Below are 22,577 nucleotides of genomic sequence, written 5' to 3' on the forward strand. Positions count from 1 at the left end.
CCTCAGCTAGAGAAATCATCATCAGCCACCGTGGGGTATTCAAACACCAGCCAAGGGGGTACTTTGATATTCTCCCAATCTCCCTGACACCCTAAGCCCTGCTGATCTCCCAATGAGATGGGTGGAAACCACCGCAGACTTGGCAGAACGAGGAAGTATGCTAGTGGAATAATTGAAGTGGGGGCGGTAAAGGAGGTGGAAGGGGAAGTTAGGGGAATGACTTATTACTTTGACGTCTTACTACCCTACACCTCAGTGTGCCTTTAAGTGCAGTTGATTTGGAGCCGCCTGGGATTCCATTAGAAACATCCAAGCTTCATTCAACATCATTCATATCAAGCCTCTTTTCACAGCAATCTTCAATTCCCACCCAATATCTCCACAGATATGGTTATAAAAATCTAATGGATTCTAATCACAGCAACGGGGAGTTCTAGGTTTGAAGTCATGTCAGTTTTTCCAATTTAATTACATCAGTTTACTACATCTCTCCATCTCTTTCTTTTTCTCTGTCTCTCTATTTCTTTGAGAAAATATTGTTTTTTATTACTTTTATGAGCCACATAGCTAATTAAAAATGGAGATGTCTTTGGTATTGACTGTCTGCACAGCTATATGTGATGTGTGCATACAGTGTATAAATGTACACTGAGCATACCAAACATTAGGAACACCTTCCTAATATTGAGTTGCATGCCCCCCTTTTGCCCTCAGAACAGCCTCAATTCGTCGGGGTGTCGAAAGCATTCCACAGGGATGCTGGCCCATGTTGACTCCAATGCTTCTCACAGTTATGTCAAGTTGGCTGGATGTCCGATGGGGGGTGGACAATTCTTGATACACACAGACAACTGTTGAGAGTGAAAAACCCAGCAGCGTTGCAGTTCTTGACACAAACCGGTGTGCCTGTAACCTTATACACACGCCTTATAACAGTCCTTATAACAGTCCTTATAACAGTCTTATAACAGTCTTATAACACCTACCGTTCATGCCGTTGTAGATGCTCCGGTGATGCGGTGACAGCTCTTCAGCGGTGGCCGGTCTCTTCAGTACCTCTCTCCCAGGGCTGCCGAACTTCATGTGGTCCGGACTCACACTATACTGGTGCCTGTGAGTCTCTGGACTGCCCCCGGCCGACATCACACAGCCCTTCTCATGGTGCTGCTGGAGCTCGGGCGTCCCCAACCCTAGATGTGCCTGTCTGGGCTCGGGGCTTCCACAGCAGCTACTGCCCCCGATGCTCCCCCTGTGGTGCCTCTGGTAGAGCTCCCCGGCGCTGCCGCCCTGACCCGACCCCAGGAGGTGCTGCTGTTTCTGGGAGAGAAGCAGGTCGGAGCCGTGGAGGTAGTGGTGCTTGGTGGATGGGTGCTGGGACTCGGGGCTCCGGCGCCCCAGGTTGCGGCCATACTTCTCGGGGCTGAGCCCCCGCATGGAGCGGCCGCTGTGGGTGTGGTCGGGCACGGAGATGGAGCCGCAGCGGGGCCGGCAGGGCTGGGGCATGGCGTACGGATACTCCAAGCTGGTGCTACGGTGCCTGCCCTGGGGGTGAGGAGGTTCAGGGCTGGAGGGGATCTCACGTTCTCCACTCACACTGCCACCCCGGGGTTTTTGGAGATTCTCCGGGCTCCCAGTTCCACCGCCCCCGAGGCCACCGGCGTGTGTAGCCAGGTGAAGCTGCTTGTGGTGGGGGTGATCGGAGCTGTCGGCGCTCCCCGCGCTAGACGTACTACTCCCATCCCCCACGTCCCTCATCAACAACCCTGTCCCGGGGACCAGCAACAAACTACTCTGGCTATCGATAGAATTCCTACACCCTCCTACCACCCCCACCCCACAACCTCCCCCTCCTCCTCCTCCACCAACCCCCACCCCTCCACCACCTCCTCCTCCTCCTCCTCCAGCTTTCTCCTCGTCGAGTAACAAACAGAGTTCTTTGAGTTCCAGGTTTTCCCGGACCACCTCGTCCTGCCGCACCTCCAGCTCCTTGAGCTTCTGAAGGTACAACGTCACCTCCTTCCTCATGATGGAGGCACTGTAGCGCCCCAGTCGCTGCCACTCCCTGGACACCCGCTTGCCCTTCTGACGGTCGTCATCCAGGAAGCAACACAGGTCCCTCAGCTCCCGGTTGTCCTCCTGTAGTTTCTGGTTGATGTCCTGAGGAGAGGAGAGGGGATGAGAGGAGAGGAGTGGAGTGGAGAAAGAGAGGTGAGAAGTTTTTATTCATTCACTCTTATCTAGGTCCTACTGAGGTAGAAATCTCTTATTCGAGGGAACCTCGTATTAATATCATGTCAGTCAAAGAAGAGTCAAATAAAAATGAAATCCTGACCCCTTCAGCTGCTCATAAACCTCTGCATCACATAAATATGGATGTGAACCTTTTGGATGTAGGAGTGGTAGAGGGCAAATAGGCCGTGAGTGAGCTGAGAGAGGGCGCCAAGGAGGGAGGGCAAGCAAAGCACCAGGCCAGAACATACCTCTCTCTCTCTCTCATTTGAAACATGATGGCATATTTGCCCAAGGTTCTCCAACTCCTCTAATTATCCATAATAACATACCCCTCAGACCCTCCAGCACATGTAGTTTAATTAGGTACCATGGTGCTTCGGTCTGGGCTTTTGGGTCTGCTCTCTGAAGCAGCCAAGGATCCTTCCTCAATCCCCTTGTGCTTCATCTCAGTCTCTCCTATCTCATTTAAATGAAGCTCCGAGTATTGGAGGTGGATGTTAAATCAAGTCTATGTAGCTGGGAGAAACAATAAGATTATGCCAGGATTATTCTTGTTAGTTACACTGCACCAAATAAAGATTTGGAAGAGAGAATACATATATTTGGGGAGTTTAATGAGTATTCTGGGTTAAATAGGTTTACTCTTGTAGCCTAGTAGAATTAGTTGAAGATATTCCAAGAGCAAGCACCAAGGATGTGCCATAGGCCTACACACCAAAGCTTTTGCAATGGGGATGATGACTAAAGACAAAAGGTGAGTGAGAGAGAAAGCAGAAGAATGATGATGCTTGACATTCAGCCCAGATGCCTTCTCACTATGCTTTCTGATGGAAGATGATGGATGCACACAAAAGTAGGCATATGCACGCTCATAGATACATGCACACGGAGAGGGAGAAAGATCTTGTAAAATGAAATTAACTTATATACATCCTGCTTCCATTTCATCATGTGGACAGCGGCGCACTTTAAAGAAAGCTCCAGCTCTACCCCGAACCCCCTCTCATGCTGTGCGCGCTCAGGTGCGCCAGCGCGGCCTCCCCACTGTTAACTATGATATCATATTTTTAGAAATGCCGCGCGCGCCCATTCCTCACCTTCAGCCCTCTGATCTCGTTCAAGTGCAGCTGGAGGCTGCGATTGACCTCGCGGATCAGATTGCTGTGGTCCAGTATCACGCTCATTTTATCGGCTTCAGACCGCCGGAGCCGCCGCACCAAATCCTCTTTGGTCCACTTGAGAAGGTCCTCCTCTGGTATATTTGAGATGTCTTCCGCTGGACTTTCACTCTTTGTTATGGACAGTGAAAGCTGTGGCTGACTAGCTTTCTCCATCGCGACGGTTCCGTTGTCGGGAATACCGGCGACAACAGGCTTGAAATACAACTCAGAGGGAACTGACAGTCAACCTCCGCTCGCATCCGTGGCAAACTGATCCGGAATTACCGTTCGAAATCAAATCGCATAGTTGCCTGACCTCTCTCTGTTGCTCCGAACACTTCAGCCCCCAAATGCAACAGCTGAGGACGCCGCCGACTCCTTAGTCCAACAGTGAAATATAGCCTTAGAAAAGGCTACGTGCAGGTATCTAACATCCCCAAACCCCGGCATGGACTATTTTTTAGTTCATGCAAGTTTGCACCTGAAAGCATCCACATTTAGTCTCTTCCGTCCTGAAGTGGAGAGAGCTTCGTCGGGTAGCGGGTTGCTGATGCGCATCTCCCCGCCTCTTGTAGCTGCACAGTTTAATACATAGGGGAGGAGGAAACGCTGCAGGATCGCCAGGCAAGTGAACTGCACTGGAAAAGAGGGAGAGAGCGTGACTGCAGCGACTAGACGAACCTCCTCTCTCTCTCTCTCTCTCTCTCTCTCTCTCTCGCCATCCAAGTGACTCCATCAAATGATGCGGGAGTGATGGGGATGCTTTGGTACCCAGCGCCATCTACAGATCAAAAGCCATGGGCTACAGCATTTCGTCATCTTTATTATAGGCCTATAATACATTCAGGACTTCATTTCCCATGATCCTCCTGTGCGTGCTTGCGTCCTACGTCATGGACACGAGGGCCAATAGGAAACCGCAGAATATGTAGTAACACGTCATTCTACTGAAGGAGAGGAACACCGGCCGGGAGTTGCCCCCTCAGATTCTTCTCTCTCTCATTCTGTTTGCCCATCGGTATTTACCACCTAAATGCTGATGGGATTTGATTTATTAAAATCTAATATTTTTTTACCTTCGTCTGGATTTCCAACCGGATCTGTATAAAAGGTATGGTTCTCCGTCCGATCTTCCTGCATTAAATTGATGAAAAGTGTCTAGCTAGGCCACATCTGTATCGTTCATTTAGCTTTCATGATCTTGTTTTATATCAAGTTAACATGATGTCGATGGCAGATTGACTTTAGAAACACTCCCGGAATTTGATAAAATTCTAACTAACTAACGTTAACTACCTAAGATTTCAATTTTTCTAGCTAACGTCAGCTAGAGCCTGTCGCTAATTAGCTTGTTAGCTTGTTGCTGCTACTAGCATTCGCTTCCTTTCAGGAAGGCATCTCTACCAGGATCCTAAAATTTAATTTGTGATATCTGTCTCTAACCATTTAACTACTACAACATGCTTGTAGCTAAATGTTGGCAAATTGATCATCATTTAATTCCTAGTAATGGCCAGTAATAGCTAAGATGTGCCTGTAAATAGCATAACTAGAAGAGACCGTTTTAGTCTGTCCATGTAAGCACTCTGTTGTGTAATCAATGGATCAATACTACTTTGAGTTAAGGGTCCTGTAGGTCAGCTGTCAATCACCTGGTAGATTTGTTTGATGCAGAAGGTTCCCCTGAATGAGAGAGTGGAGAGGTGTGTGTGTGTGTGTGTGTGTGTGTGTGTGTGTTCATTTTTGTTCATATCTGGATTAGATATCTGAAGTGAACTAAGATTTGGAACAGACATTTTTACCTTGAAAAGTTTGTCAGAAGACCAATAAGGGGTGGTGGTCTGTTCCATAACATTACATGGAATTACATTACAAGGAAACATCACATTCCATAACTAGTGCCCTGTGTTTTGTGCAATCATGTGACATGCCTGGATTTGAACCTTTATTTAAAAGTATGTGGACACCCCTTCAAATGAGTGGATTCGGCTATTTCAGCCACACCCGTTGCTGACAGGTGTATAAAATCGAGCACACAGCCATGTAATCTCCATAGACAAACATTGGCAGTAGAATGGCCTTACTGAAGAGCTCCGTGACTTTCAACGTGGCATTGTCATAGGATGCCACTTTTCCAACAAGTCAGGTCGTCAAATTTCTGCCCTGCTAGAGCTGTTCCGGTCAACTGTAGGTGCTGTTATTGTGAAGTGGAAACGTCTAGGAGCAACAACGACTCAGCCTGAAGTGGTAGGCCACACCAGCTCACAGAACGGGACCGCCGAGTGCTGAAGCGCGTAAAAATTGTCTGTCCTCGATTGCAACACTCACTACCGAGTTCCAAACTGCCTCTGGACGCAACGTCAGCACAGGAACTGTTAGTCTGGAGCTTCATGAAATGGGTTTTCCTGGCCGAGCAGCCGCACACAAGCCTAAGATCACCATGCGCAATGCCAAGCACTGGACTCTGGAGCAGTGGAAACACGTTCTCTGGAGTGATGAATCACGCTTCACCATCTGGCAGTCCGACGGACGAATCTGGGTTTGGTGGATGCCAGGAGAACGCTACCTGCTAGTGCCAACTGTAAAGTTTGATGGAGGAGGAATAATGGTCTGGGGATGTTTTTCATAGTTTGGGCTAGGCCCCTTACTTCCAGTGAAGTGAAATCTTAACACTACAGCATACAATGACATTCTAGACGATTCTGTGCTTCCAACTTTGTGGCAACGGTTTGGGGAAGGCCCTTTCCTGTTTCAGCATGACAATGCCCCCGTGCACAAAGCGAAGTCCATACAGAAATGGTTGGTTGAGATCGGTGTGGAAGAACTTGACTGGCCTGCACAGAGCCCTGACCTTAACCCCATCTAACACCTTTGGGATGAATTGTAACACAGACTGCAAGCCATGCCTAATTACCCGACCTCACTAATGCTCTTGTGGCTGAATGGAAGTCCTGTGTGGCTCAGTTGGTAGAGCATGGCACTTGCAACGTCAGGGTTGTGGGTTCGATTCCCATGTGGGGACCAGTACGAGTGAAAATGTATGCACTCACTACTGTAAGTCACTCTGGATAAGAGCGTCAGCTAAATGACTAAAATGTAAAGTCCCCGCTGAAATGTTCCAACATCTAGTGGCAAGCCTTCCCAGAAGAGGTAAGGCTGTTATAGCAGCAAAGGGGGGACCAACTCCATATTAATGCCAATGATTTTGGAATGAGATGTTCGACGAGCAGGTGTCCACATACTGTTGGTCATGTAGTGTATATTTTCCGTAAGAAAAAATATTGTATATTCAGCTGTTTGAAGCTTGTGTACAAAACCGAAAGTAAAAGATGCAAAAAAACGAAACTTAAGAACATGAAGCATAGAAGTAGCACACATAGAACAGATCTACTGCTTCTTAGACTTGCTTTCAATGGGAATGACAGATCTATAACTAACATTTTTTATGTGAATTTGGTAGGGTCACCGAAAAAGCTTTGCAGCTTTTAATGCTTTTCCATCAAACTCAAACTCTCCCCTTTTTATTTTTATGTCAGATGTTCCAACACCATCCTCAGACAATTGATTTTATTTTTGGTGTAATTTCACATTTTTGGACAAGGTCAGATAGAATCTTGCTCTGTCACATGATCGTTCAAAACACAGGGCCCTATACTTAAGTTATGTCTTGACTAACATATGTTTGGACTTCCAAGGCTATAGAACTCTAAGACATCTGGTTACTGCTGTTCATACCTACTGAAGCATATAAGCCCAAGTGTCACTCGTCCCTGAAATAGTACATAGTTGAAATTGGTAGGATTCAAAAATAGCTCAGGGATTCCTATTCAGCTTAAGTATTAAAACATGCCAAACAGGTTTTGATGACTAACATCATCGTCATTGATATTCCACACAGGCCTTACCTTACCTACGTAGGAACTGATAACAAAGCAGTGAAGAGCGAGAGTAGCTCACACCGAACTCCAGACTCAAACAGCTCTCGGAGAAGCTAAGACAGACTACCTGTCCTTAGCAAGAGCTAGTTTAGCCATCGAACTAACTTATCTCCATATTTATTTATTTATTTATTTTTATTTAACCAGACGAGTTCATTAAGAATCTCTCTTCACTTTCTTTCCCATTGAAGTTGCCATGGCGACATACCAGGAGTTTATCCAACAGAATGAGGATCGGGACGGGGTGCGTTTTAGCTGGAACCTGTGGCCCTCGAGCAGGCTGGAGGCTACCCGGCTGGTAGTGCCTGTCTCCTGCCTCTTCACCCCACTCAAGGAGAGGCCAGACCTGCCCCCGGTGCAGTACGAACCGGTCCTCTGTAGCAGGGCCAACTGCAAGGCTGTACTAAACCCGCTATGGTGAGTATTTGAGTAGTGGAGGTGAATGTTGTTGTTTAATGAGTGTTTTAATGGTTGCTTGTTGAGTGTTTGCTTTGTTTACGTTTTACAAGCACTTAACTAAAAGCTAACCTATGTCCAACGACTTATATGGCATCTCTTAGTTTTCAGCTTCATCATTTATTCTTCTGAGTATTTACATTTAGGGTAACGGGAAGAGGAGGAGAGGAAAGGAATGTGTCATCAAGAGAATGGGCGTCCATAGTCAACAACGTTTTTAATATCATTAGGAATGATTTGGTGTAGCTATATCACTCAGGGACAGGTGTGGTGGATCAACCCTAACCACACCTAAACAATCCAATGTACATACGCTCTAGAAGCGCTAAAATCCCTAGGCTAGGCTAGGCTAGGTGGCAGGTTTGTTTGACCGTACGTTATGTCCTGTATCTAAGTAGCTCTTTCTTTTCCCCCTTTGTAGCCAAGTTGACTTCAGAGCCAAAATATGGGCTTGCAACTTCTGCTTCCAAAGAAACCCAGTGAGTACGCCACAATGGAATAAACTGAGCTGTAGGGATAATAGGTTATATTCCACCATAGAATACCATAGCCATATCTGTAGGTAGCCTGCCTACAATCCTGTGTTATAATAGTAATATTCCACAAAGGAACACAGCTGATGGTAATAGTAATATCTTCAATGTGCCATCTAGAACAGGAATATCTTTAAAGTGGCCCATCCACATTCCTTTATCAGGTGAAGCTGTTAGCTAACCGGTTTTGTCTTCCTGTTCCCTCTTTCACAGTTCCCCCCATCATACGCCGGCATATCAGACGTTAACCAGCCGGCTGAGCTCATGCCACAGTTCTCAACTATTGAGTACATAGTGCAGGTAAACACATACAGTACTACATAGAAATCACTGTCCTCTGAACTTGGTAATGTACACAGACACTATGTACTGTACACACGCCTGACTTTGTAGTTGTACGTCTCGACCCGCAAAATTGCTTCATCAAATATGAATGTTTCTTTAATCCTCAAGTTGAGTTACCACAGCCACAAAGAATGTATCTTGTATCACCACGTGACATTACCATCACTTTTAAGTTCATGATTGCTTTAGACATTCTTCGTCTTTGCTGTTGTATTGTAATGGTTGTCAATTTACAAAGTGACATCGGGTTACAACAGTCACTTGACCAAAGTGTGTCATGTGACACCTTCCAAACATGGAAGAACTCAAAACACTGCAACATAGAAAAACCATATAAACTAAAAACCAAGCACTTGTTTTTTTCTCTGTAAAATAACCTCTCCAATCCTGTCTTTGCCACCAATGTAGCGCGGCCCCCCGACCCCGCTCATATTCCTGTACGTGGTGGACACGTGTTTGGAGGAGGAGGACCTGCAGGCCCTGAAGGAGTCCCTGCAGATGTCCCTGTCCCTGCTGCCCCCCAACGCCCTGGTGGGCCTCATCACCTTCGGACGCATGGTGCAGGTCCATGAGCTGAGCTGCGAGGGCATTGCAAAGAGCTATGTGTTCAGAGGAACCAAGGAGCTTTCCTCCAAACAGATCCAGGTTAGTTAGTCAGTAACTGCTACATATGGGAAGGCACGTAGTCTTGAAAATGTATTAATTAGTTTTGGGAAAAGGTCTGGATTAGTTGTACTAAGATGACTGCAGGCTACATTTATGACGACAACCGTGGGCCGCATTAAATCTTTCATGGACCGCATTTGGCCCGAGGGCCGTATGTTTGAGACCCCTGATCTAGGTCATAGTCTGCTTTGTCCGTAGAAACGCAATAGGGTCTTTGTTGTGGTTGTTTGTCATACGATCATGTCTAGGTGTCCTTGTATCAATGGGAAATGAAATGACAATGAAACCGTAGAATGGGACAGGATACATGTCAAAGACAGCCAGGTGTCACCAGATAGAATAAGAATATATTATTGACTCTGTTTGGGATGGTTCTGAATGACATAGAATGGGTCTATGCCACTACAGGGGTAGTGTTTCATACAACAACAAAAAAGGCCTATACAGTGGACAGTGGACAGTGAAAACTCCCTTAGGCTGTCATGTAATATTCCAAATCATTGTCAGGTACTCAGAAATAGAGTCTTGTATAGAATATTGTGTACAGTCAAAGAGTGTTAGGCCTATATAGAATACAGTCAAGAGACAGTGGCCAGAACAAGATAACTCTCTTAGGCTGCTATGCAATATTCCACAATAACATTGTGGAAAGTCCTTGAGAGCTCATAGCTATATTTCTCTCTTTCAGGAGATGCTAGGCCTGACCAATCCAGCAGCATCAGGGCCTCAGGGTCGTCCCGTGGCCCCTCAGGATCCAGCCGCCACCTGTAGGTTCCTGCAGCCGGTCCATAAGGTAGACATGAACCTGACAGACCTGTTGGGAGAGCTGCAGAGAGACCCCTGGCCTGTACCACAGGGGAAGAGACCACTGCGGTCTACTGGGATAGCACTGTCCATCGCTGTGGGCCTGCTGGAGGTAATAACACTTACACACACACACACTCACTCTTACAGAAAAACACACACACACACAGTCCTATGTACACATTTTGTGCGGTATACAAATAACCTGTTTCTATGTACTCAGCATACACGTACACAACTGACCTTCAAGACTGAACTGAACCTTACCCTCTCTGACATGTCACAGGTTTCAACTAACCTTTCATACACTTTCTCTCTCTCTCACACACACTGACATTATCTCTTCACTTATGTCTGCCAATAGTACCACTCCTGCTTCCTTAGGTCAAAGGTCAGCTTCTTCTTTTTACCTTATTGCTCTCTCCCTCTCCGCTATCCTCTCTTCCTCTCTCTAGTATTCTACTGTAACGTACTGTACATACGTGTTAGAACAGCTATGTTCCCTACTGTCCTGTCCTCCGGTGCTGATATCTACTGATAATATAATGATTAGAGAAAAGACTTGGGCCCGGTTTCCTAAAAGCATCTTAAGGCTAAGTTAATCGATTTGATGGTTCTAATGATGAACTTAGCCTTACGATGCTTTTGGGAAACTGGGCCCTGGTCTGTATGGTAACATAATTGGATTGAGTTTCTTGAAGGAATACCGGTAGTTTGGTGAATCCTTACCGTGACTGAGGGAGCATTTGCATACAATTTCACAATCAAATCACTTAGGCTAAAACACAGTAGCATGCTATGTCACTGTAATGGGGATATTTAAGATGAATAAAGCTCATATTCAGTTAAGAGTAATTAACACAATACTTAGCATGTGTTTTCCATTATGTAATACAAATGATTTCCAGTGTTCTATTTGGGACAGTCATTGATGGTCACTAGACTTGATAGTGAATGTTCTGGATTGTTCTCATATCTGTTGATGGTGATGCCAGACTGGAGGTACAAGGACACAGGACACTGATTGTTAAGTTCTGTGATTCTGTAGCAGCTGATGTTGTGACTTCCTACAAGCCTCTCGGTGGGTGTTAACAGAACAGTGGTGCTGTGAGATTAGAATGGAAGGGGGCTGCTTAGAGAAGGCCAGTTAGACATTTCCTCTGCTTCTGTGCTGGAGGTGTCTCCCTGTTGCAACTTGTAAAACCGAAGTGATTTAGATTGCTGTTATCAACGATTGCGATCCTTTTTGTTCAGCTGGAAATTCCTGCTACAGTCAGTTATAGCACACTACAGTTAAATCAGACTACAATAGCCTAATGGCAGTTTCTGTGTTGGCAGTCATATCTCAATCAGAAATACCATATTTATGGTTTAATTAATACAATTATATAAATAAAGTCTTACTTAAAAGACATTGAATATCATACTGACCATAGCCACCATCTGTCCACCCCCAGGGTACGTTCCCCAACACAGGGGCCCGTGTGATGATGTTCACGGGCGGACCCCCCACCCAGGGCCCCGGTATGGTGGTGGGAGACGAACTCAAGATCCCCATCCGCTCCTGGCATGACATCACCAAGGACAACGCACGCCATCTGAAGAAAGCCACCAAGGTCAGTACAAGAATAATAGAATGAATAGCATAGAATACAATAGACACTGTGAAAAAGCCAACTTGTATGTGGGTTGGTTATATGTTGTAAAAGTAGTCGTTTTTATAGCTGTTTGTCCTGAGTGGGATAGTTTTAAAGCTGGAATCCTTAATGGTGAAACTGCCACGTTTGTTTAGGATATTACAACAACAATGAAGTTACTGGAAACAGCCAACACGGCTTTTTCTCCTTGGACATCATTGCACGCACCATTGAAGAGCACAGTATGTGGTGCTATTCACAGGAGGCTGGTGGCACCTTCATTGGGGAGGACCGGCTTGTGGTAATGACTGGAGCAGAATAAGTGGAATGGTATGAAATACATCAAACATATGGTTTCCATTTGCTCCGTTCCAGCCATTATTATGAGCCGTCCTCCCCTCAGCAGCCTCCACTGGTGCAATTTTCTTTACCATGCTGCGCGAAGCTCCTTAGCTCGGCAACAAAAACAATAACGGTGCTGGGCCGGCTAGTGGCGCTGTTTCCCACTACTGCGGATTCCATCCTTAAGAGTACGCTAGTTTTTAGAGCTAAGATGGATAAAACAACTTTAAGCGATTTTATCTTAATATAGTTTAGCTTAATTATTTTCTTTCACTCATGTCAAGCTCTCACGATGTGTCAGATATTTCGCTCAAGTTTGCGCTCTCTTCTCTCTTCATACCTCTTCTGTTGAGGTATGTTCATGGACACCAATGCTCCAAAGGGTTCTCAAGGTGTTACACAGCACTGTTTGTATATGTTGCAAACTGTTCCCTTGGTTGTGTTATTCAGTACTACGAAGCTTTGGCGAACCGTGCGGCAGTGAACGGCCACAGTATTGACATCTACGCCTGTGCCCTGGATCAGACCGGGCTGCTGGAGATGAAATGTTTATCCAACCTCACTGGGTTAGTACCAGTCTACACATGTCATTCATATATTATATATTATATATATATATGCTGCATTTACACAGGCAGCCCAATTCTAATGAATTGGTCTTTTGACCAATCACGTCAAATCTTTTCACATCAGATCTTTTTCAGATCTGATTGGTCAAAAGACCAGTTAGTGAAACAAATATCAGAATTGGGCTGCCTGTCTAAAACGCAGCCATAGTCCCTTAGCGTGTCATAATGACATATCTACTACGGTCCTTTCCTTAGTCTACTATACATCCCCATCTACCTACAACTGACCTATATCCTGTCTTCACCTGATATTCATTGTTGTGCTGATTACCTCATGTCCCTGGTGATTGACAGCTGTCTACTGAATATTTTATTATATCTGAATAAGAAGTTATTTATCTTTGTACAATTCCTCTACATTCCATAGAATGATTTTTCCAGAGACTTCATCCTCACTAGCTCAAATTGAAGTTTTGTTTGTATTTATATTAGATTTACCGTATCTACTGTAAAAAAAAAAGTCTGCTTTGCTTTTTTATTTATTCCGCTTTACTTTTGGAATTATGCAGCTAAATATTCATGTTTTTTTTCCTGGTTTCCCTCCTCTCAGAGGTCACATAGCAATGGGCGACTCCTTCAACACCTCTTTGTTCAAGCAGACCTTCCAGAGGGTCTTCAGTAAGGACTACAACGGAGAGTTCCGCATGGCCTTCGGCGGCACGCTGGAAGTCAAGACGTCCAGGGAGCTGAAGGTATCAGGGGCCATCGGGCCCTGTGTCTCCCTCAACGCTAAGGGACCTTGTATATCAGAGAACGTGAGTCTTTCAGGCCCACACAGAATCCAAATAGGGTTACAAAATTCCAGAAACTGTCCCTAAATTCCCAGGTTTTCCAGAATTTCAGGAACGTTTGCGGAATTTTGAAACCCGTTATTCGAATAGCTTTTTTCCCCTCTGGAAGTGAATTGAGTTTTCAATTGACTTCAATGGCCCTTTGTCTCTGTTACAGGAGGTGGGGGTTGGAGGAACAACCCAGTGGAAAATCTGCAGTCTCAGTCCCTCCACTACGTTGGCCATGTACTTCGAGGTCGTCAATCAGGTAAACACACTCCCTTTGATCAAATACATCTAATTTGTTCCTTGTTTTATTCTTACTCAAAGTAGTCATTGATTTGGGTCGACCATATCAATGTAATGTGACAATTCATTATTCTCAACTCAGTGATTACTTAGGACATGGTTTTTAGTATTCAAACAGGATGTTTAGCCATATTAAATGTACTCCTATCCTAACTATTGTAGTTATGTTCTCTGTGTAGCACAACGCCCCAATCCCTCAGGGTGGTAGAGGAGCGATCCAGTTTGTCACCCAGTACCAACACTCCAACACCCAGAAGAGGATCAGGGTCACCACCGTCGCCAGGAAGTAAGTCTTCTCTCGCTTTGAAACAGTAAACAGGAAGTGGGTTTGCAAAACTGCTACATCTTTCTTGACGAAAGTGTGACTGAACTGACAGCCCTTACGTATATGCAAGAGTCTGCGTTTTGTACACGTTGCATTTCTCACATTGTCCTTAAGCAGTGAGTTACCACAAAGTCAATATTGGCTGTACAAAGGAGGATGTCGACATTCGCCCTATCCTGTTAAATGACTGGAAGTGTATGTGTAGCCTACATTTGTGCTGACACACAGGTGCGTCAGTCTTGCCCTTCCCCTAACCTGCTCTCTCCCTCTTTCTCCCTCCACCCAGTTGGGCCGACGCCCAGTCCCAAATCCAGCACATCGAGTCGTCCTTCGACCAGGAGGCGTCTGCAGTCATCATGGCCAGGCTGGGCGTGTTCAGGGCCGAGTCGGAAGAGGGGCCGGACGTCCTGCGCTGGCTGGACAGACAGCTCATTCGCCTGGTGAGTGACAGCTAGGCTGACCAATGTGTGACAGGCTGTCTGTTATGTCATTGGGCATCGGTCCCACCTTGGCTATTTCAAGAGAGTAGCTTGTTGTTCTTCACATAGCTGAATGTACGTAGGAGTTGGTGGTGATTGTGGATAGAAAAATCCTTTGTATTCTTGTGTCTCTTTGCTCTTATTCATGGGAGAAGAATGTAGAATGGAGTCGTCTGGAATGTGTAGCAGTATGACGTCAATACTAATTTATTGACAGCTTAGTGGGTAAGAGCGTTGTGCCAGTAACCGAAAGGTCGCTGGTTCTAATCCCCGAGCTGACTAGGTGAAAAATCTGTCGATGTGCCCTTAAGCAAGGCACTTAACCCTAATTGCTCCTGTAAGTCGCTCTGGATAAGAGCGTCTGCTAAATGACTAAAATGTAAATGTAAAATGTTATATCCCTCTATGACGTTTCGGAAGTTGTTATATAACTAAACTATTATAATATAACACTACTTAACTTAAGTCTTAAGGTATGTATTAATGCCTTAGTTCAAGACGATAACATTTGTCTTGTCTCCTTGGTTACAGTGTCAGAAATTCGGTCAGTTCAACAAAGATGACCCCACCTCCTTCAAGCTCTCGGAGTCCCTCTCACTCTACCCACAGGTAAGACTGACACTTAGTGGTACATTCTGGAACTACATGAGCTATTCAATAAAAGACTGACACCAGGTGGTACACTCTGGAATTACACGAGCTATTCAATAAAATCCCTTCAATACAAATCCTTTTAATAGAGTAGCACTGGAATAGATTTAACTAGCTTGTCGAGATCTGAATCCTTAATTGATTATATACATGCTTACCTATAACTTTAGCAAAAAAACAAGATATTTATGTCAAATGGTATATATGTACATGAAAAACTAGTCAAGGGCTGTATCCCCTAACACCACCCAGCACAGAAGCAGAGAAAAATGTCTAATTGGACCTTCTCTGAGAAGGCCCTTATATGCTAATCAGCAGACAACTTTCAACACCAGCCAGAGGCCAGAGGCTTGTATGACGTTGAAACAAAAGGCAGTGTTACCGTGTAGCTCAGTTGGTAGAGAATGGCGTTTGCAACGCCAGGGTTGTGGGTTCGTTTCCCACTAAATATTCCCATTACACAGATACTCATAACTTTCACTTAGCCTAGTTGATGTCAATGGGATATGTACATGAACATTTGATGATGCTAGAAGCAATATCCCAAATATCTACAAATATTTTTGGGGATCTCAAAAAAAGCATATTTGATTGTAATCATTATAATAACTCCTCCCTCCTCCCTCTAGTTTATGTTCCACCTGCGGCGGTCGCCGTTCCTGCAGGTGTTCAACAACAGTCCAGATGAATGCTCCTACTACAGACACCATTTTGTCCGCCAGGACCTGACCCAGTCTCTCATTATGATCCAACCAATCCTTTATTCCTACTCTTTCCATGGACCACCAGAGGTCAGACTCCTCCCAAATAATATGGACAGACACACTAAATCAAATCAAAATGTATTGGTCACATACACGTGTTTAGCAGATGTTATTGTGGGTGTAGCGAAATGCTTGTGTTTCTAGCTCCGACAGTGCAGTAATATCTAACAATTTCACAACATATACCCAATACACACAAATCTAAGTAAGGAATGGATTAAGAATATATACATATATGGACGAGCGATGTCAGACCGGCATGGACTAAGATACAGTAGAATATTATAGAAGTAGTATCATGACACACACTGTTTCTATATACTATATTTCTATGTACTAGCTGGCGCCGAAAGACATGGTCGCCCTGTTTCTAGCTCCTAGCCAACTCTGCAGTATTTCTTGGGGTGTTATTTCTTACTGATATTTCTTAATTTCTTTCTTTTCATTTTTGGGATTTGTGTGAATTGTTCAGTATTACTGCACTGTTGGAGCTGAAAACATAAGCATTTCGCTGCACCTGTGATATCTGCAAAATATGTGTACGCGACCAATCAATTATTTAGATATTGAATTGAATTCTAATCAATAGTTTGGTCAATTATTCACATGCTCAATGTGTTACACACTACCTTTCTCTGTAAAAATTGGATGTGAGACTTATCCTGTTGTGTCCCGTCTGTCTGTTCTACAGCCTGTTCTCCTGGACAGTGGCAGTATTCTCCCAGACCGGATCCTCCTCATGGACACCTTCTTCCAGCTGGTCATCTACCATGGAGAGGTGAGCGGTCACACAGGACAACAACAGCGCTAGTGGTCTAATGCTAGTTATTAGTAGCTGGAACACCACTACTGTGCTGTAATAATAACAATTATTCATGGTTTCCAACATCACAAACTAAACATCATATAGAGCATAAACAACAATGTAAATCACTAACAATATTACAACTAGAAACAACACGTGTGTATGTACCTGCATGACGTGATGGGTTTGAAGAAATGGGATACATATTTCTAGATGTGTTATGTTAATTCATTCACAATGTCTTATCATTTTCTATTCTCAACATATATTATATATTTTTCTCACAAACAACAAAAAATAGATTAGCCGACAAACAGAGCTGGCACAACTAACACCAGCACACAACATCCTACCATGACCTTAACCCCGTTGTATCTCCATCTCTCCACCAGACCATCGCCCAGTGGCGAAAGGCAGGTTACCAGGAGCAGCCGGAGTACGAGAACTTCAAACATCTACTGGTAGCACCCCTGGATGACGCCCAGGAGATCCTGCAGACCCGCTTCCCCATGCCCCGGTACATCGACACAGAGCACGGAGGGTCCCAGGCCCGCTTCCTCCTGTCCAAGGTCAACCCCTCCCAGACACACAACAACCTCTACGCCTGGGGACAGGTAATAGAACATTTCATTCATTCATTAAATCTTCAAACTGTAAACTGAGAACCAGTTTTTATGCACAATAACAGCTGTGACAAACTGGACTTGATTTGGAAATAGGTGATGTCAAGGCTGGAGTTTCATCATGGGGAATCAATTGTATTTATTTTTAAGGAATTCTAGTCTTAGAAGTGGTAGAGCTTCATGTAACATCTGTCTCTGTTCTACTGGCCATTTTGGATCTGATCCAACGGCAGAAAGCTTTACTCTAGTGTTTCACCCTACTCATCGCGTTTCTATCTCTTCTCATTCTCTAGGAGACCGGAGCCCCCATCCTCACAGACGACGTCAGTCTACAGGTCTTCATGGACCACTTGAAGAAGCTGGCCGTGTCGAGCGCCGCTTAAATTCCCCAGCCAGGGACCAAAGTGATAGCCTCGTAACCAGACGGATATGCCCACTGTTCTGTTTCACTTCACGATACGTCTGGTTTACGAGGCTACCAAAGTGAAGATCGCGAAAGGAGAGACGGATGAGAAAGAGAGACATTCCTGTATTAATATAGGGACCTAGTAACATTTCCATTCCCCACATATGGCGTATGATGGTTTAAAATCCTTTCTGGAATTTTGCATCCCTAATATTGTGATTGACATGAACTTCTCCCCCATACTGGAAAAGCCATACTGCACCTCAGTTGTAGCCTGATCCCAGATCAGTTTTTCATGCCTTGACAATGACCGTAGGAGTTGGCTTATACAGCACAAACAGATCTGGGACCAGGCATCCTCAGTTGAGCCTTCTGGGGATATTTATCACAGTTCTTACATTCCCTCTCACCTGGAATAATAATAATTTGGCTAATGTTTATAATTTGTTGTGCTTGTTTGTCTGTGCTAAGGCATGTAGCTACTGTAGCAGTTTGGTCAATGATTACTGCTCGAGATGCTTTAAATATTTTAATGCGCTTGATAACGTCCTATAGTTTTGTATTTTCCAAGAAAATTCCCCGAAATAATGATTAAATTAAATAATGTTCTGATGAATTTGTCGATCTATCCTTGTAGTGCTACTGTTAATCCTTGTGAATACAGAAAGACTGGAAGTTCAATGAAAAACTTTATTGTATAAAACAAAACGACAATTTCTTTCTAACACGTCTTTTACATAGTCTAATCCACTGACCACTTTTTCCACATATCTGTTTTCGCACCATCTGGCATTTTGTCCTACTTAACCCGAAACCCATCATCACTGTTCTTTCACTCGTCTACTCTAGTCTGTTCCTGATGTTAACACTTGTACTTACTGTAAAAAAGGGAACGTAATTGATTGATTTAGTCTGACTGATTGTTTCTTAATGCTATGCATATAAAGTATGTCAAGACAACCTTATTCACCAGCTGATATGTATTTTATGTGTTTCCCTCATTATTGTTTTTGTATGTGTTTCTGTGTCATAGAAATGTGTCAAATAGATCAGCAATACCAGAGAATCATTAATCCTTCCATTTCTCTGGTCTGTGTAGACGGATACCATATTCACATTTTTTGTCCCTGGCAAGCGAGCCTAGGGTGTAGTTCAGTTGGTAGAGCATGGCGTTTGCAACGCCAGGGTTGTGGGTATGATTCCCACGGGGGGGCAGTATTAAAAAAATTATAATGTATGCACTCACTAACTGTAAGTCGCTCTGGATAAAAGCGTCTGCTAAATGACGTAAATGTAGGGTGTATATGCCTTTAGTGGAAGTGTGAGAACCATAGAATTAGGAATTAGAATACTAGCATTCTGGAACTTCAAGGGTTTATGACATAGGATCTCTATGGTGAGAACATCCTCATTCACACAGATGAGCTAGGGTTCAAAGGGAAGCTGTCTGGTTCATAGTGTAGCTGACCCCTGATTCCTGTATCGGCTCAGAGTTTCCTGGTATCTGGTCTTAATGGTCTGGCTAGTTCATCTCATCCTCATCAATGGTAATGTTCTGGTGATTTACTTAAAAGGGACTTGATGATCAAATCAGTCGCTTCACCGGGCAGTGAGCAAAATTGATCCGCATTCAAGTTTGGAAAAATAACTATCACAAATCCATCCAACAAAAACAATTGCCATTTCCACTGCATTCAAGATTGGAAAAATAACTATCACAAATCCATCCAACAAAAACAATTGCCATTTCCACTCTCACACCCAATGTCCCACAGCACATTAAAACCCCGTACACAATCACATCAAAACACAAAACAACAATAAAGCCTGTGACAAACACACACTGTTCTAGAAGCTGATTCTAAAGTGCCCTGCACACCCAGTCAGACAGTTTGATTTCGAGGGTCTGTGAAGTGCAGATTATACTAATCCGTGGTCTATCTGTTGAGACTAATTCCCCTCCATCTATCAGCTTCAAATGGAAGTCAAACAGCCAAACACAAGTGAAGCCCCATGTCTATGGCTGAGAACCAAAGGGCAATCTATTCCCTATATAGTGCACTGCTTTTGACCAGGACCCATAGGGCTATTTAGGGAATAGGGTGCCATTTGGGATGCATCTCATATCTGTGTTTACAATGTTGATGCTCTTACCTCTTTGGACTTTGGAAGCACATATGCTTTAAAAATGGCAGGGCTGGTGGATAAAAAAATTTCATGCAACATCATGATTTATATGCAGTAATCCGCTTGTGATATAGACACTCCTGCATAACATAACGGCGACCTTTTAAGCTCGTATGTGTGTGTGTGTCTCCATATGTTGGGCTATAAATTGCATGGGTATTTAATGTGAGGTCTCAGGATTGACAGCTTTTGACATGGCTTGAGCATTATTCAACCGAACAATCGTTTTTCATTGTCGAATCTCCCCTGCGTCAATTTATCAATTTTGCAGCATATTTAAGCTTTGCATGTGTTGATGATTGATATTTGCGTGTCTAGGACATTTGATTTCCTGTTTTATCATTCAACTATGTGTGCGTGCGTGGACCATTTCTATCTTTCTTGACAAATTGTATCAAAGCTTAGAGCCAAAGCTGTAAGAAAGTGTTTTTGTCTTATTATATGTGCAGTATATGTGAGCGCAATCAAAATGTGAATCCGTCCTATCTGCCACATACAGTTGGCCATACGTGTGCCATTTCAATGTATATCCTAGACATGTTATGTAAGCATAATGTATGTAATATGGGTTATACAATAATGGCCTATTTGCACTGAGTACAGATGCCTCCTATACAAGGGGAGTCGGGTCACTAATGTGATGGAATACTGACCAAATAAGTTCTGTATGGAAAGAATGACGAGCGCTTTGAACCAGCGGGTGTAGGTAGGACCTACCTACTAAATATAGTCTACGTACAAACCTGTCACTGACTGTCTAGACATTTACTCCACCACAGGAGGTTGGTGGCACCTTAACTGGGGAGGACGGGCTCATGGTAATGGCTGGAGGGGAATGGGTGGAACGGTATCAACTATATTAAACGGATGGTTTCCAGGTGTTTGATGCCATTCCATTTGCTCCGTTCCAGCCATTATTATGAGCTGTCCTCCCCTCAGCAGCCTCCTGTGTACTCCAACCTAACCCCAATCCATGTTTCCTACTGTACATAGTCTATTTATAATACCACGCTAAGCTCTTTGAAACTTTGAAATAATGCCTCATAAGTACTGCAATCAAGATATCTTCCTCTGTCATTAGTGGTGCTGCTTCGTGATCACCATAATGTATCAGAATAACTGTTGAATTCCACCAACGTCATTCACACACACACACACACACACACACACACACACACACACACACACTCTCTCTCTCTCTCTCTCTCTCTCTCTGACACACACACTCTCTGTCACACACAAGCACACACATTTTGGGTGAAGTATCCTGGCTTTATCTGTTGTAGCTTATCCAATCAGTGTCTCATGTGAGCGTGCTATCTCTCAAGAGTAAAAATGAGAAGAGCTGCTGTGCCACTGTTTTTACCAACCCAGTATCACAGATTATTGTGAAAACAAATTGCTTATTGGAAATTTGTGATAGGCACACGAAGAAGGAAGGAAGGAAGGAAGGAAGGAAGGAAGGAAGGAAGGAAGGAAGGAAGGAAGCGTTATGAAGAAAGAAAATCGTGTAATACACACAGTGGACTTTTTCATGTGCCTCACGAATTTCCAATAAGTAATTTGTGTCTATTTCACAATAAACTGTGATAGTGTGTTGGCTTTTACACTGTCAGGGAGGAAAGGGAGATAGAGTGAGAGGTTTGAGTGATTACCCATTGGCTGTGGTTGTGGCACTTCAATTAGAACAGAGCCCTCTTTGCAGAACATTGTGATATACTTTATGGTAACACTTATCAAGTTGAAGACTTAATGGTAACACTGAATAATGGCTATATAGATAGACTTTATGGTAGGCTACGGTAGGCTTGTGTTGTATGTTGTATTGATGTTATAATTCAGGTATTGCCAATGGAATAGTCCCAAAAGTGAAAACCCTGCGTGAAAACCCTGCCCATCTGGCACTCCAACCCAGACAGGCTCAGTCAAAGTACTGTATTTGAAAGATAAGAAATACTTTTGATCAGATTCCCAGTCAGATGCTATGGTTTGATTATTGTTCACACAAACTATAAAATATGCTATCAATAAACTGCAATGTCATCATCTCTGAGAGAGAGAAAAAAAAAAAGAGAGAGAGAGAGAGAGAGAGAGAGAGAGAGAGCGAGAGAGCGAGAGAGAACAGATTGAAGGCGAGCATCACCGACCCAAATCCCACAGATTTTGTGCGAACAAGCTCTTCAAATCTTTTGACAACGTGACAATCCCTCGGGGAATGGATGAGTGTCCTTTCGGGGCACTTCGTGTGAAAGGGATCTAATGGCCAACGACTCGGACAGATGATAATGATAGATTGAAGCTGAATTCAAACTCAGATTTTGCATTTGGTCAAATCGGGTCGGGAGAGTCATTTCAAGTCAACGGTTTGGAGTGCCAAGATGTTTTTGTTTTTTGCAGACATGTTGCACTTCAGTTTAAACTTATTTTCGGTGGAGCTTTTTCGTTACCTGTTTTGTTTCATATTGGATGGATTGTGAATGAGTTATCTAATAAGTTCAGATACCTATGGATGGACA

General features: G+C 44.0%; 2 protein-coding genes across 2 annotated transcripts in view; one reads left to right on the forward strand and one right to left on the reverse strand.

Moving 5' to 3' along the window:
- Nucleotides 1-3,566, reverse strand: part of LOC311122118 (uncharacterized protein) — a gene marked incomplete at both ends in the record, with an annotated part of 29,618 nt that extends 26,052 nt beyond the window's left edge. Inside the window, 2 exons of the mRNA XM_084196524.1 lie at nucleotides 987-2,157; nucleotides 3,330-3,566. Of these exons, the coding sequence (XP_084052650.1) occupies nucleotides 987-2,157; nucleotides 3,330-3,566 (1,408 nt within the window). The remainder of the gene's footprint in view (nucleotides 1-986; nucleotides 2,158-3,329) is intronic.
- Nucleotides 3,567-4,328: 762 nt separating this feature from the next.
- LOC311122117 (protein transport protein Sec23A-like) lies at nucleotides 4,329-18,839 on the forward strand. The gene is made up of 17 exons (XM_084196523.1): nucleotides 4,329-4,503; nucleotides 7,522-7,747; nucleotides 8,208-8,265; nucleotides 8,533-8,619; nucleotides 9,073-9,309; nucleotides 10,019-10,246; nucleotides 11,592-11,750; nucleotides 12,564-12,679; nucleotides 13,293-13,497; nucleotides 13,691-13,780; nucleotides 14,001-14,107; nucleotides 14,433-14,586; nucleotides 15,157-15,234; nucleotides 15,906-16,067; nucleotides 16,732-16,818; nucleotides 17,238-17,459; nucleotides 17,762-18,839. Exons 2-17 carry the CDS (start codon nucleotides 7,527-7,529, stop codon nucleotides 17,849-17,851), a joined length of 2,301 nt encoding a protein of 766 aa, XP_084052649.1. The 5' UTR covers nucleotides 4,329-4,503; nucleotides 7,522-7,526; the 3' UTR covers nucleotides 17,852-18,839.
- Nucleotides 18,840-22,577: the final 3,738 nt, after the last annotated feature.

The sequence above is a fragment of the Coregonus lavaretus genome, assembly GCF_964263955.1.
Source record: "Coregonus lavaretus genome assembly, contig: HAP1_SCAFFOLD_863, whole genome shotgun sequence".
Classification (NCBI taxonomy): Eukaryota; Metazoa; Chordata; class Actinopteri; order Salmoniformes; family Salmonidae; genus Coregonus; species Coregonus lavaretus.